The 15,020-nt window shown below is 54.1% G+C and overlaps 1 protein-coding gene across 2 annotated transcripts; it reads left to right on the top strand.

The window, feature by feature from the left end:
• Positions 1-282: 282 nt before the first annotated feature.
• LOC105495514 (HAUS augmin like complex subunit 5) lies at positions 283-12,753 on the top strand. Of its 2 annotated transcripts, XM_011765166.3 has the most exons (19): positions 283-704; positions 1,584-1,646; positions 1,722-1,754; positions 1,886-1,910; positions 2,821-2,926; positions 3,006-3,165; positions 4,849-4,918; positions 5,010-5,092; positions 5,545-5,602; positions 5,761-5,885; positions 6,090-6,153; positions 6,257-6,387; positions 6,575-6,737; positions 7,433-7,513; positions 7,614-7,759; positions 8,013-8,124; positions 8,196-8,328; positions 10,663-10,795; positions 10,945-12,753. In XM_011765166.3, the coding sequence occupies exons 1-19, from the start codon at positions 607-609 to the stop codon at positions 11,060-11,062; spliced, it is 1,902 nt and encodes a 633-aa protein (XP_011763468.2). In that variant the 5' UTR covers positions 283-606; the 3' UTR covers positions 11,063-12,753. The 2 variants fall into 2 exon arrangements, with proteins under 2 accessions (XP_011763468.2, XP_070942450.1); XM_071086349.1 differs by lacking the exons at positions 8,013-8,124; positions 10,945-12,753 and having other exon boundaries at positions 284-704.
• Positions 12,754-15,020: the final 2,267 nt, after the last annotated feature.

The following is a 15,020-nucleotide window of genomic DNA, read 5'->3' on the forward strand; positions in this document are numbered from 1 at the left end:
CTGCCGCCCAGGCTGGAGTGCAGTGGCCCGATCTCAGCTCACTGCAAGCTCCGCCTCCCGGGTTCACGCCATTCTCCTGCCTCAGCCTCCCGAGTAGCTGGGACTACAGGCGCCCGCCACCTCGCCCGGATAGTTTTTTGTATTTTTTAGTAGAGACGGGGTTTCACCGGGTTAGCCAGGATGGTCTCGATCTCCTGACCTTGTGATCCGCCCGTCTTGGCCTCCCAAAGTGCTGGGATTACAGGCTTGAGCCACCGCGCCCGGCCTAAAATAAAAATGTTTAATTAAAAGAAGAAGAAGAAAATAAAGGGAAGCATCAAGGACTGTTTTGCCTCTTTCGGGTTAGCTGGTAGTGAGCGAGAGAACGAGGGAAGGCGGGCGGGGCCGCCGTCTCTCCACGCCCTTTTCATTTCCACTCAAGGAGACCCACCTGGGAAGAGTGAGCGCTGCAAGACCCAACCTTACCACGCTAAGGTTACTACGCAGCGCCGGAGCCCGCTGTCTGCCCGGCAACCGATGACGTCCTGTTGGCGCGTCCGTGACGTCAGAGGCGGGCGCCACACTTGAAGAGGCTGAGGGAGGCGGTGGCGCAGCTGTGGCGCTGTCATGGAGCTAGCGCGGGAAGCGCGGGAACTGAGTTGCTGGGCGGCCGAAGAGATGGGGGTGCCCGTGGCAGCCCGAGCCCGGGAATCGACGCTGCGCAGGTGAGGACCGCTCCTGGAGTGAGGACTCCCCACCCTGGAGATTGAGTCTCCGGGAGTGAGAGCTCCACCCCTCATTGAGGACTCGACCCCCCATTCCCCATCGAAAGTGACCCGAGTTACTGAGGGCTCCCTGCCCTGGGAGGCTTCCCAGAGTGAGGTCCCTAGCACTGGTGAGAATCCTCCACGAGTTAGTGAAGATCCCTCTCCGTATGGAAATAGGATCTCCAGGGTGAGGCTGTCCCCGCAGCACCTCCCCTTCCCACCCTTACCCCAACCAAAAAGGACACTCAGGAGTTAGCCGTGGCCACCCCATCGGGATTGAATCTGTAGGAGTGATGCCCCACATCTGGCCATGAGATGGCACTTCCTGGCAGTACATCCCCCACCTCCACCTCTGAATGTGACTGGATAACCCTCTCCCAGGAGAAAGGGAGCCCTCGCCACTCACCCCCACCCCCACCCCCCATCCCCCACCCCCGCCTTCCCGGGGAATGAGAATACCACCATACTTAGTGCAAAGATCCAGTCCCTACAAAAAAAAATGTTTTACCAATTAGCCGGGTGTAGTGGTGCCTGCCTGTAGTCCTAGCTGTTCTGGAGGCTGAGGTGAGAGGATCGCATGAGCCCAGAAGGTTAAGGCTGCAGGGAGCTATGATCATACCACTGCACTCCAGCCTGGGCAACAGAGCGAGACTCTGTCCCTAAAAAAAAAAAAAAAAAAAAAAAAAAAAAAAAAAAAAAGCAAAAAAAAGTTTGGGCCTTCCCTCCCCAAGAAGTGAGAACTCCCTAATAAAGACTCCCTACCACCATCACCTTGGGAATGAGGATCCCACACCCTGTGTGCTGCCCCAGGCATACGCTTACACACTGTCCCCACAGGCTGTGTCTGGGCCAGGGGGCTGACATCTGGGCCTACATCTTGCAGCATGTGCACAGTCAGAGGTAAGTTGGGCTAGAGTAGGGGAGGGGGCACAGGTGAGGTCCGTAGTAACTCCTCCTTTTGCCTCTGCACTGTAGGACTGTCAAGAAGATCCGAGGAAACCTACTCTGGTAACTGCTTCTTAAAGCTATCCCTTCCTATCCCCACTCCCATCTAGCCCTGTCCTCACCACAGCATCACACCTGTTGCCCTCCCCACTGGAAGCCCCACTCATCCACTGACTCTGGTCTCATTTTCCTAGGTATGGCCACCAGGACAGTCCACAGGTAAGAAGCATATGCTGCAAGATTCTCTTTCATCCGAAAAATGATTTGTAGATCTCCTGCTCTAAGCCCAACCAGGTGCTGGGTGATGCTGGGGACAATGGGTCACAAGATAGCCCTGATCCCCATCCTCATAGGGCTTAAAGTCCAGTGGAGATAGCATTAGCTCAGCTGGGAGCAGTGGCTTACACCTGTTATCCCAGCACTTTGGGAGGCTGAAGCGGGCGGATCACCTGAGGTCAGGAGTTCGAGACCAGCCTGTCCAACATGGTAAAGCCCCATCTCTACTAAAAATAAAAAATTAGCCAGGTGTGGTGGTGCACACCTGTAATCCTGTCTACTTGGGAGGCTGAGGCAGGAGAATTGCTTGAACCTGGGAGGCAGAGGTTGCAGTGAGCCGAGATCACTCCACTGCACTCCAGCCTGGGCAATGCAGTGAGACTCTGTCCAAAAAAAGAAAAAAATATAAAGAGATAGTATTAGCTGGGGGCAGAGAGGTGGGACATGGATATGTGGCATCAAAGCTGCTGAGAAGAGATGAAGGGACAGGTTTGGGAGAGATGCTGAGGCCAGTGTAGGACCTAGTGGGTGTAAGAGGCTCATATGACACCTGAGGGGAGGCTTCCAGGAGTCCTTGGGACTTCTAGGTGCAGGGCTCCAGGAAGAGATCAATACTAGGACAAAGATGTGGTTGTCATCAGCACAGACAGGAAACAGGAAACAGGCTGGAAGTATGGGTAAGACAATCCTAAGAGGAAGGAGGGAGCCAGTACCCTAATGCTTCTGCGTCAGACACAGAAACTGCTGAGCAAAAACCCTTTGCCACCAGTTGAGGAGCCTGGTACCCCCAAAAGACAGGCCAGGCTGAACCCCGATCAGACCGTGCATCTCACCCTGAATCTGATCCTCCCAGGTCCGTCGGAAGTTAGAGCTGGAAGCTACTGTGACCCGCCTGCGGGCAGAAATCCAGGAGCTCGACCAGAGCCTGGAGCTGATGGAGCGAGACACTGAGGCTCAGGGTGAGCCATGGGGCCAGAAAATGGGCAACAGAATGTGGGCCGGGAAAGGTGCTGATGGCCACCCTTGTTCCTCCTACAGACACAGCCATGGAGCAGGCACTTCAGCACACTCAAGACACCCAGCGTCGAGCTCTCCTCCTCCGGGCCCAAGCTGGGGCCATGCGAAGACAGCAGCATAGGCTCCGAGATCCCATGCAGCGGCTGCAGAATCAACTGAGGCGCCTGCAGGACATGGAGAGGTGGGCCTCAGGGACCCACCCTCACCAGGCTGGGCAGCCAGACATTCTCTTAGAGACCTCAGGGCTCTGCCCCGATCCCTTCTTGGGTTCCAGAATTCTCAACTCCCACCATTAGGATGGAAGGTCCATGAGGCCAGGAGGTTTTGTCATCTCAGTCACTTATATTTCCAGTGCCTAGAATAACAGCTGTATACCTAGAACACCAGCTCTGGGGAAACAGCCACAAACAAAGAACAAGTCCTTGCCCTCCTGGAGCTTACACTGTGACACGGAGAAGACAGATAGTAAACTAGGAACCAAACAGACCCTATCATTTCTGGTAGAGATGAGTGCTGTGAAGAAAAGCCTGTAATAGAAGGGAGAGGGAGATGCTGCCCTAGCGAGGGAAGGCCTCTGAGGAGGTAACATTGAACTGGGAGAGGAATTTCTGTGCAGAGGGAATAGCAAGAGCAGAGGCAGCGTGCTCAGCATGCAGGAAGAGCAGCCAGGGGCCAATGTCAGCTCGAGTTTCTCAGGCAAGACTGAGAACCTGAGGAGGTGAAGTTGGAGGAGTGGACAGAGAACTGTGGATGATGTGTTGCGATTTTGCCCTGAGACTGATTCGTGCCCTGGCTTGGCCACTTAAAATTGAGTGACCTTAGGCTGGGTGCCGTGCTCACACCTGTAATCCCAGAACTTTGGGAGGCCGAGGCAGGCGGATCACTTGAGGTCAGGAGTTTGAAACCAGCCGACAAAAATTAGTCGGGTGTGGTGGTGCATGCCTGTAGTCCCAGCTATTCGGGAGACTGAGGCAGGAGAATCACTTGAACCCGGGAAAAAGAGGTTGCAGTGAGCTGAGATTGTGCCACTGCACTCCAGCCTGGGCTACGAGAGCAAAACTCCATTTGAAAAAAAAAAAAATTGGGTGACCTTGGGCAAGGTATTTAACTTCTGTGTGCCTCAGATTCTAAGATCTGTGGAATGGAGATAACATTAATACCAAGCTTATCGGGTAGGCATGATCGTTAGGTGGACTCAATCATATGAAGTGCTTAGAAAAGTGCCTGTTAACTGTTGTTATTGTTCTGGGGTTTTGTTGGTTTTTTTTTTTTTTTTTTTTTTTTGAGACAGAGTCTGGTTCTGTTGCCCAGGCTGGAGTGCAGTGGCAGCTCACTGCAACCTCTGCCTCCCGGGTTCACACCATTCTCCTGCCTCTGCCTCCCCAGTAGCTGGGATTATAGGCGCATGCCACTGTGCTCGACTAATTTTTGTATTTTTAGTAGAGACGGGGTTTCACCATGTTGCCCAGGCTGGTCTTGAACTCCTGACCTCAAGTGATCTGCCCACCTCGGCCTCCCAAAGCACTGGGGTACAGGCATGAGCCCCCACACTGCGCCCATTGTTACTCTGAATGTGCTGGGGAAACATCACATTATTTTGGAGGCATCTGAGCAGGGACATGATCTTCCTCGGGTTTTAACAGGATCATTGACTCCTGGGTGGAGAACAGTCTCAGGGGGCAAGAGCAGTGGAGAGGCTAATGCGATATTCCAGCTGGGAGGTGACAGTGGCCTAATCTGGAGACGGCTTCCGGGATCTAGGCTTAGTGATTCCTCTGACTGGCCTTGCTGGCAGTGAGAAGAGATGGGGCACAGACATCTGTTTTCCCAGGGACCCCAGCCCCAACTGCACTTCTCCCTCCAGGAAAGCCAAAGTAGATGTGACCTTTGGATCCCTCACATCAGCAGCTCTGGGCCTGGAGCCTGTGGTCCTGGTAAGAGTCCCCGATCATGGGAGAAGGGGCAGGGAGCCTGGAGTCAGGCAGACGCCAGGGTCCCCCTCAGGTCCCTTCCTCTTCTCCCCAGCGTGATGTTCGAACAGCCTGCACCCTCCGGGCCCAGTTCCTGCAGAACCTCCTGCTTCCCCAGGCCAAGAGAGGCAGCCTCCTGTGAGTGTTCCTATCCCCCAGAGACCCTGCAAAGAACCTGGGTTTTAAGAGGAGGGTGTCTCTTACTAATTCCTCAGACACTGAGCTTCTGGGCTACGTTCTATAGAAGGGGACAGACTCATCACAGTGACAGTCAGGTGGTCAGGGCTGTTGGGGGAGTGAGGAGGCCTGAGAGGCTCTGGGCACCCAGAGGCAGTGCCTTTCCCAGCTAAGAAGGTAGGGAGGGGAGAGGTTCTTTGGTGAGGAGGCTCAGCTGGGGTGAAGGGTCCAGAGAGTGTCCAGATGAACAACCCATGTAAAGGCCCCAAGGCCAGCAGGTTGGTATAATTGGGGAACTCAAGTCTAACAGGCATAGGGACGATGACAGCCCCTACCTTATAGGGCGGTGGTGATAACTAGAGGATAATTGACGTGTCTTGTAACATTTTCTGTCCCCTTACCCAACCCTACAGAACCCCTCATGAAGACCACTTTGGCACTTCCTACCAGCAGTGGCTGAGCTCTGCGGAGGTGAGAGGGCAGGGCTCTCAGGAAAGGCACACCCTCCCGCCCCATGATCAAAACTTAGGGTGCCAGGACCTAACTCTTGACGACAGCCCCATTCCCATGGGGTCTCAGCTCACAGCCCTGCCCCGATCCTGCCCTGACTTCACCCTCCCTCCCAGTAGATGCTGCTGACAAACCACCCCCCGGGCCACATCCTGGCTGCCTTGGAGCACCTGGCTGCAGAGCGGGAGGCAGAGATTCGGTCCCTGTGCAGTGGGGATGGGCTTGGCGATACAGAGATATCCAGGTGTGGGGCAGGGTATCCCTACAGTTGGGGAAGGCCACGTGAGTGGGTGAGCTGGGATAGCCTCAGGACCTGGCCCAGCCACCTGCTGACGGGGTGGAACTGAAACCCACTGCCCAGTGGGGTGGCAGGACTGACACTGGCCACCCTCGAGTACCAAGGCAAGGCCACTGCACGGCTCCCTCAGCAGCTCTTTCCCCACCCCAGACCCCAGGCCCCGGACCAGTCAGACTCCAGCCAGACCCTGCCGTCCATGGTTCATCTCATCCAGGTGACCCCAGGGCTCGCCTCCCCACCGCATTCCAAGACTTCCTCAATCCCCTCACCCATGGATCATGCCCTGGGTGTACCCTGACTCTGTACCCCCCTTGCAGGAGGGCTGGCGGACTGTGGGTGTGCTGGTCTCCCAGCGGAGTGCCCTTCTGAAGGAGCGGCAAGTCCTGACCCAGCGCCTCCAGGGCCTGATGGAAGAGATGGAGAGACGCGTCCTGGGATCCAGTGAGAGGTGAGGGGCTCCCCAAGCAGGGGCCTCTAGGCTGTCTCGCTTCTGAGCGTCTCAGCCCATTGGACTTTTTCAGCCCCTGTGACTCCCATCCCTCTCTCCTCTCCCTGTGGTTTCTCTCCCTGGTTTATGGTCCCTTGTGTGGCTCAGTCGCCCTCCTGTCCTTTGCTCTCCTCCGCTTGCCCTGCAGGCAAGTGCTGATACTGGGGCTTCGGGGCTGTGGCCTGTGGGCGGAGCTCAAGGCCCTGCGCGCTCAGAGCCAGGAGCTGGAGGATGCAGCCGGGCATCGGCAGCTCCTGCTGAGGGAGCTACAGGCCAAACAGCAGCGGATCCTGCACTGGCGCCAGCTGGTGGTGAGAGGCTGGGCCTGGGAAGAGGTGGCGGGGCCTTGTGGAGGGCCAGAGGGGAGGCTTGAAAACTGGCTAAGAACTGGACCTAAGCCCAGTGTGGTAGCACATGCCTGTGGTTCCAGCACCTTGGGAGGCTGAGGTGGGAGGATCACCTGAGCCCAGGAGTTCAAGGCTGAAGTGAGGTATGATCACACCACTGCACTCCAGCCTGGGTGACAGAGCAAGATGCTGTCACTTAAAAAAAAAAAAAGAATGCTGTCACTTAAAAATTAAGAACTGGGGCCGGGCGCGGTGGCTCAAGCCTGTAATCCCAGCACTTTGGGAGGCCGAGGCGGGCGGATCACAAGGTCAGGAGATCGAGACCACAGTGAAACCCCGTCTCTACTAAAAATACAAAAAATTAGCCGGGCGCGGTGGCGGGCGCCTGTAGTCCTAGCTACTCAGGAGGCTGAGGCAGGAGAATGGCGTGAACCCAGGAGGCGGAGCTTGCAGTGAGCCGAGATCGCGCCACTGCACTCCAGCCTGGGCAACAGCGTGAGACTCCATCTCAAAAAAAAAAAAAAAAAAAAAAATTAAGAACTGGGCGTCCTAGGCAAGAGCCCAGGTGAGACTCCCAGGCAGAAGCAGGACCTAAGTAGAGAGGCGCACTAAGGCTGGGAGCTGGGAGGAGTGAATCTCAGGGTATCCTGGTTCCTCAGGAGGAGACCCAGGAACAGATCCGCCTGCTCATCAAGGGTAACTCAGCCAGCAAGACCCGCCTGTGCCGGAGCCCAGGGGAGGTGAGATGGGCGTTGGGCTGAGGTCTGGGTAGGGCTGGATCTGCCAAGATGGGGCTGGGTGGACGTGGGCTGCCCCACCCATCCCTCGCCTTCCCCGCAGGTGGTATCTCTGGTCCAGCGAAAGGTGGTCCCTACATCTGAGGCAGTGGCACCGCAGAGCCGGGAGCTGCTGCGCTGTCTGGAGGAGGAAGTCCGGCATTTGCCTCACATTCTGTTGGGCACCCTGCTGCGGCACAGCCCTGGAGAGTGAGACTGGGGCCGCCCCATCCCTGCCCTGCATCCCCTGCCATGGGTGACTGTCGCTCCCTGAACCTCCTCAAAAAAGATAACCCCAGACCCCCAGTGTTCCCAGGCTGCCAGACCTCACCCTTGGGTCGGCAGCCCTGGTCTTGGCATCCTAGGCCCCAGACCCACCTTGAAATTCCTGGGTCCCCAGAGCCTCCAAAACCCAAGGCCTCTTCTCAGTACCCACCCAACCCAGACTTCTCCCCACCCCTAGGTTGAAGCCCCTGCCCACAGTCCTCCCATCCATCCACCAGCTGCACCCCGCATCCCCAAGGGGCTCCAGCTTCATAGCACTGAGCCACAAGCTGGGGCTGCCCCCAGGGAAGGTGAGTGCCTGTCTCCTGTGACCTGTCTCCCCAGCCCCGCCCCAGATGACTATCCTTCCCTCCCCTTCCAGGCCTCGGAGCTGCTCCTGCCGGCAGCTGCCTCTCTTCGCCAGGACCTTCTGTTCCTGCAGGACCAGCAGAGCCTCTGGTGCTGGGATCTGCTCCACATGAAGACCAGCCTGCCGCCGGGCCCTCCCACCCAGGGTAGGCCTGCCCTGCCGCCCCATCCAGCCTCCCCACCCATTCCCACTACCAACAGCCTCCACGAGTCCTTACCAGCAACCCCGTTGCTTACACAGTGTCCACTGTGTGCTAAGGGCTTTAAACATTCTCCCTTCTTTCATCTGCACAGCAGTCCCATGAGGTAAGTGCTGCTGTTCTCTCCATTCTACAGAGAAGGGAACTAAGACGCAGAGGTTAGTAGGTTGCCCAAATGGCAAAGCTGGAATTTGAATCCAGGTGGTGTGAAATGGGTCCGTGCTCCCAACCACTAAGCCACACTGCCCGTCGACTTTCCACGTGTTCATTCATCACCGTCACGTAGTATACCTCAGCAGTTCAAAGCCTGGGAATCCTCTCTGCCCTGTCTCTTCCTAACTGTGCGGCCTGCCCGTGCCTTAGCTTCCTCTTCAGTGGAGTAAGCATAAAGCAATGTCTTACCGAGGTGCTGGGCAGATTCAGGCAGGGGACCCGCACAGGGCACTGAACACTGCCTGCTATGCAGTAAGCACCCTGCGTCTCCAGTGTGATTAGCATCATTGTCTGTGTACACACACAGTCTCTTGGAGTCATGACCATGAGGAAAGGGACTTTAAGACCCCCAGTTTACAGATGAGGATACTGAAGGTGAGAGAAGTTCGTTAATTCCTGGATTCACTCACCAGATACTCACTGGGTGTCTGCCAGGTGCCGGCCCAGATGGCTTGATGGGGAGTGAGGAGAAAGGTCCCCACCCCAGGGGTTTCCCCAGGATGGAAGTAAAGAGTAAAGAATGAAAGGATAAATACATGGAAGAGGAGAATTGATGAGAAATGAACTGGCAGTGCCAGCAGCACTGGAGGAAGAGACTGTGTTCAAGCCTCTGAGTTTGGGGCCCCCTGCCCTCCACTTCTCCACGAGGGGAGGGAGCAGTGTGCAGGAGCAATGAGAGCAGCCCCAGACCCTGCATGGCCTCTGCCCACCATGGCCTCTGCCCACCTCAGCCTCTGCCTACCATGCCTTTGGCCCACCGTGCCCTCTGCCCACCTCATGCGTTTTTTGGTTTTGCTTTTGTTTTTTTGAGACAAGGTCTCATTCTGTCACCTAGGCTGGAGTGCAGTGGTGCCATCCCGGCTTACTGCAGCCTCAACCTCCTGGGCTGAAGCCATCCTCCTACCTCAGCCTCCCGAGTAGCTGGGACCACAGGCATGCACCACCATGCTTGGCTAATTATATATTTCTTGTAATCATGGGCATCTTGAACGCTACACATCTATCATGGAACTCCTGGTTCTCTCTACTCCAAAGAGCAATTTTGTTCCTCCTCTTCTTGTTTCCTCCCTTGTTAAATTTTCTCACCCTCCTCATCCAAGTGCTGCACCCAGAAACCCAGGGGTCATCCTGAATTTCCCCATCTCCCTAATCCCCCCACCCCCACCAGCTTCAACCTCTTAGCAAGCCCTAAGGGTCCCATCCCCAGAGTTCTCCCGGCCCTCTGCCCCACTAGCCTACAGCTCCAGTAATTCCACCTGACAGCAGACGGAGCTGAAGAAAGAGCCAGTGTCGTGAGCAAGGTCACAGGGCAGGGATGGGATGGGGTCAGGATTCAGGCCCAGCTTGTCTGATCACGCTGCTCGTCGACACTTGCTGAGCTGGGCCTGTTCTGCACACATGGAGAGGGAGTAGGCCCAGTCCCAGTCCCAGAGGAAAGCACCACTATCGTGAAGCTAGAGCAGGTGGAGGAGGAAGCCTTGGGGCGAGGAGTGTTGGAAGGGCCTCCAGGAGGAAAGATGCTCTCTACTGTGGGCCCTGGGGATCGGCCAGGTTTTGCCACATCATGAAACTCAAATACTACTGAAGAGCTTGGACTCTGCCTTGGGGGTACTGGAGAACCTTGGAGGGTTCCAGACAGGAGGGAGAGCATCAGATTTAGGCTTCAGGAAGATCCCTGTGTATAGTGCAGAGGGTAAGCCAGAGCAGGAGACCGAGGCCTGGAGCAGAGGAGAGGAAGAAACGCTCAGAAGACTGAGCGGACAGGCCATGGAGATTGATGGACTCTCAGGGGTAGGGAGGAAAGCATCCAGAAGGAGGCCTGGGTGGGGCCGGGGGGATGGTGTGGACTGCCCTTAAGATGAGAACCTGGGAGGAGGGACAGGTCCTCATCTCAAGGGCAGTCCCTCAGAAGGGGACTTCCAGGCTGGGAAGAGGAGACAGACTCATCATTAGTTTGTGGGAAATGCTGAGGTCAAGACTAGGGGACTGGAGACTTGGGGACTCATTGCTGTAAGGTACCAGCGAGCCAGAGGACTCAAAGCTGCCTCCCGGCTTTCTCACCCTCAGAGCTGCTGCAGATCCAGGCATCCCAGGAAAAACAGCAGAAAGAGAACCTGGGGCAGGCTCTGAAGAGGCTGGAGAAGCTGCTGAAACAGGCGCTGGAGCGAATCCCTGAGCTGCAGGGGATCGTGGGGGACTGGTGAGAGGGGAACGTGCTGTGGGTGGGAAACAGAAAAGTCAGGACTCAAGCCGGGGGGCTGGTGAAAAGGAGCAGGCCATGGTTTTGCGGGGAGGCCAGCGAGGGTCTGGAGGGCCAAGCCTTCTCTTTGATGCCATGCCCTTCCCCAGGTGGGAGCAGCCAGGCCAGGCCGCCCTCTCTGAGGAGCTCTGCCAGGGCCTGTCCCTGCCCCAGTGGCGGCTGCGCTGGGTTCAGGCCCAGGGGGCCCTGCAGAAGCTGTGCAGCTGAAGAGAGAGTTCAAACAGAAGCCGAGAACTTGACACTGTTCACCCCAACACCTCACCTCCCCCAGGACATTTGGAAGAAAGCGGCGCCAGGATTCCTCGGCCGTCATCCCCACCCGCACCTGCAGTCCCCTCACGTGCTGTTCTGTTGCCCCGCTCAGCTCCCTGGCCCCTGTCCTTTCATCACTTTTATTCTCAGCAAAAAGTAATTGAGCACCTCCTCTAGGCGCTGGGGAGTCCACACTGAACAAAAGAGCCGGAAGACCCTGTCTTCCAGCAGTTGAGTTCTAGGGCAGGGAGACAGAGTTTACAAGATAAGGAAAATATACATGTAGGCCGGGCGCGGTGGCTCAAGCCTGTAATCCCAGCACTTGGGAGGCCGAGACAGGTGGATCACGAGGTCAGGAGATCGAGACCATCCTGGCTAACATGGTGAAACCCCGTCTCTACTAAAAAAAAAAAAAATACAGGCCGGGCGCGGTGGCTCACGCCTGTAATCCCAGCACTTTGGGAGGCCGAGACGGGCGGATCACGAGGTCAGGAGATCGAGACCATCCTGGCTAACACGGTGAAACCCCGTCTCTACTAAAAAATACAAAAAACTAGCCAGGCGAGGTGGCGGGTGCCTGTAGTCCCAGCTACTCGGGAGGCTGAGGCAGGAGAATGGCGTGAACCCGGGAGGCGGAGCTTGCAGTGAGCTGAGATCCGGCCACCGCACTCCAGCCTGGGTGACAGAGCGAGACTCCGTCTCAAAAAAAAAAAAAAAAAAAAAAATACAAAAAACTAGCCGGGCGATGTGGCGGGCGCCTGTAGTCCCAGCTACTCAGGAGGCTGAGGCAGGAGAATGGCGGGAACCCGGGAGGCGGAGCTTGCAGTGAGCTGAGATCCGGCCACTGCACTCCAGCCTGGGCGACAGAGCGAGACTCTGTCTCAAAAAAAAAAAAAAAAAAAAAAGGAAAATATACATGTAGTATGCTGCAGGTTAACTGCTGGGTGGGAAATCCAGCAGGGGGTGGGAGGTGTGATTTGAATTGAGTGCCACACTGCCCAGATCACACTCCATCAAGGGGTGAGCAGGAGCAACGGGGTGGCTGAGGAAGAGCTTGCAGCTCAAGGCAACAGCACATGCAAAGACCCTGAGCCAGGATGTGCTGGAATAAGGGCCATAGAGGTGGACAGTATAGGTTGGGGATAAGGAATGTATTAAAAGATGAGAATGCCTTCTAGTTTGTATAGTTTCTTTTTTTACATGTAAATCAGCCATTTGGAATTTATCCTAGCACATGGATCCAATTTTGTCTTATTTTACATATATCCTAGTAGCACTTACTGAAATTCCTAGTCAGAGTGGCAGTTGCCTCTGAGGGAAGGTGGGCGGCTGGGATCAACTGAGGAGGAGACACAGAAATGTCCTAGCTGATGGGAATGTGCTGTGTTGAGAGCAGCGGAGGTGATGCAGGTATAGAGATTTGTCAGAGCTCATCTAGCTGTAGTCTTAAGGCCTGTGCATTTCACTGCATGGGTTACTCCATTTATAAAGCAAAGCCTTATGCTTTTGATATGCCACCTTTTTATGCGCTAAATGTCCATGTTTAATTGGATTATATCTGGCTTCTTTCCAGAACTGCTTTGTATTTAACCCTCCATGTGCCATTCCCACAATAGCTTAATAAAAAGGCTTGTGATACATTGTCATATCTGTTTTTGTTTTCTTTTGTTTTTGTTTTTGTTTTTGAGATGGAGTCTCACTCTCTTGCCCAAGTTGGAGTGCAGTGGTGTCATCTCAGCTCACTGCAACCTCCGCATCCCAGGTTCAAGCCATTCGCATGCCTCGGCTTCCCAGTAGCTAGAATTACAGGCACGCACCACCATGCCCAGCTCATTTTCGTACTTTTAGTACGGACAGGGTTTCATCATGTTGGCCAGACTGGTCTTGAACTCCTGACCTCTAGTGATCCGCCAGCCTCAGCCTCCCAAAGTGCTAGGATTACAGGCGTGAGTCACCACACCCAACCACATGGTCATATCTGAAATGGCTGGATGCTCTTAGGTGCTCTTTTTCTTTTTCTTTCTTTTTTTTTTTTTGAGACAGAATCTGGCTCTGTTGCCCAGGCTGAAGTGCAGTGGCACGAACTCAGCTCACTGCACCCTCTGCCTCCTGGATTCAAGCAATTCTCATGTCTCAGCCTCCTGAATAGCTGGAATTTTACAGGCACCTGCCACCATGTCTGGCTAATATTTGTATTTTTTGTAGAGTCGGAACTTTACCATGTTGGCCAGGCTGCTCTCCAACTCCTGGCCTCAAGTGATTCTGCCGCCTCTGCCTCCCAAATCGTCGCCTACTGGGATTACGGTTTCCCCTATCTCGGTAATTTTTTTTCCCCAAATTAAGTGAACATTAGATTTAATTTGCCTGACCCCAGAAGAAAAACAGGCACAGATGGTAGTTTTACTGGTGTTGCAGTAAGTTTTCAAATTTGGAAGTTTGGCAGCTTTATGATCTTAAACCTTGCTGTCCATCTCTCACACAACTCCTCTGTTGGCCTCCAGAGCCCCTTCACTCTCCCAGCTTTCCTCCTGCCCCTGGTTGCTATTTCCCAGCCTTTCCATGTTGGCTTTCCCATGCACAGTCCTTAGTGTTCCTGCTCCTCCTCTCTCTCCTCATCACAGTTCCCAGCCCCCACCTTCAACTGAACTCAACAAAATCTTCAACTTCATATGGTAGTCACATTGTTAGTAATAACACTGGCATTTTTATTTTGATAAAATAGACCGTTTAAATTTTGAGATTCTACCTTATATTTTTTGAAATTACATACTAAAGCAAATAAGTAGTGATATAATGTCATTGGGGACCGAGATTTTTAGTGTGAATGAAAAAAGATAACAAATATAAACTCAAAGAAGTAAACACCTGTAGTCTTTCATATGAACTGGAAATATCAGAATAAAGTCATGATTTTTCTCTTTCTAAAAAATATATATTTCCCTGGTTAAGTCCCCTGAAAAGGTCTAAATATAATGACACCCCAGTAACTGAGCAGCACTAGTGTACAGACTGTGGTCTCTTTTTTTTTTTTTTTTTTTTTTTTTTGAGACGGAGTCTCGCTCTGCTGCCCAGGCTGGAGTGCAGTGGCCGGATCTCAGCTCACTGCAGGCTCCGCCTCCCGGGTTCACGCAATTCTCCTGCCTCAGCCTCCCCAGTAGCTGGGACTACAGGCGCCCGCCACCTCGCCTGGCTAGTTTTTTGTATTTTTTAGTAGAGACGGGGTTTCACCGTGTCAGCCAGGATGGTCTCAATCTCCTGACCTCGTGATCCGCCCGCCTCGGCCTCCCAAAGTGCTGGGATTACAGGCTTGAGCCACCGCGCCCGGCCGACTGTGGTCTCTTAAGTGCCATTTCTGACTAAGAACTAGGGACTCTTGTGAAAACAGCTGATTCTAGGTCTGGGGCAAGAAATGTGCAAAATGTGTACAGGATATTTTGTGCCAGGAAGCAAAGAAGTCCTCCAAGACTACTGTGGCCAAGTCAAAGGAACTCAGGAGCCAGTCTGAAGGGCTCTCACTGGCCAAAGGTGGGGCATGTTGAGCAGTAAAAAGAACCACAGTGGTTTGAAGCACATCAAATATGCCTGAATCTGTAAGTTCATGTTGATACTCATATACTTCATTAAAATCACCTTTGAAGAATACTAGGCACCCATTCATTATTTTGAAAAATTTTATATGTAAAAGAAGCATGTTCTCTATTTTTCTTATACGTACAAGTAACCAATTTTTTTGTTTGTTTGTTTGTTTGTTTGAGACAGGGTCTCGTGCTGTCACCCAGGCTGGAGGGCAGTGGTGAGATTTTGGCTCACTGCAACCTGTGCCTCCTGGGTTCAAGTGATTCCCCTGCTTCAGCCTCCCAAGTAGCTGGGATTACAGGAGCGTGCCACCATGCCCAGCTAATTTTTGTATTTT

This window comes from Macaca nemestrina, chromosome 20 (genome assembly GCF_043159975.1).
Source record: "Macaca nemestrina isolate mMacNem1 chromosome 20, mMacNem.hap1, whole genome shotgun sequence".
NCBI lineage: Eukaryota > Metazoa > Chordata > Mammalia > Primates > Cercopithecidae > Macaca > Macaca nemestrina.

What these genes read in the sequence shown, in the direction of transcription:
- LOC105495514 (XM_011765166.3), top strand. Translation starts at nt 607, where the DNA reads ATGGAGCTAGCGCGGGAAGCGCGGGAACTGAGTTGCTGGGCGGCCGAA. An exon ending in GTCCTGGGATCCAGTGAGAG is followed by an intron (nt 6,388 to 6,574) that starts GTGAGGGGCTCC and finishes CTTGCCCTGCAG; the next exon opens with GCAAGTGCTGATACTGGGGC. An exon ending in GCCGGGCCCTCCCACCCAGG is followed by an intron (nt 8,329 to 10,662) that starts GTAGGCCTGCCC and finishes TCTCACCCTCAG; the next exon opens with AGCTGCTGCAGATCCAGGCA.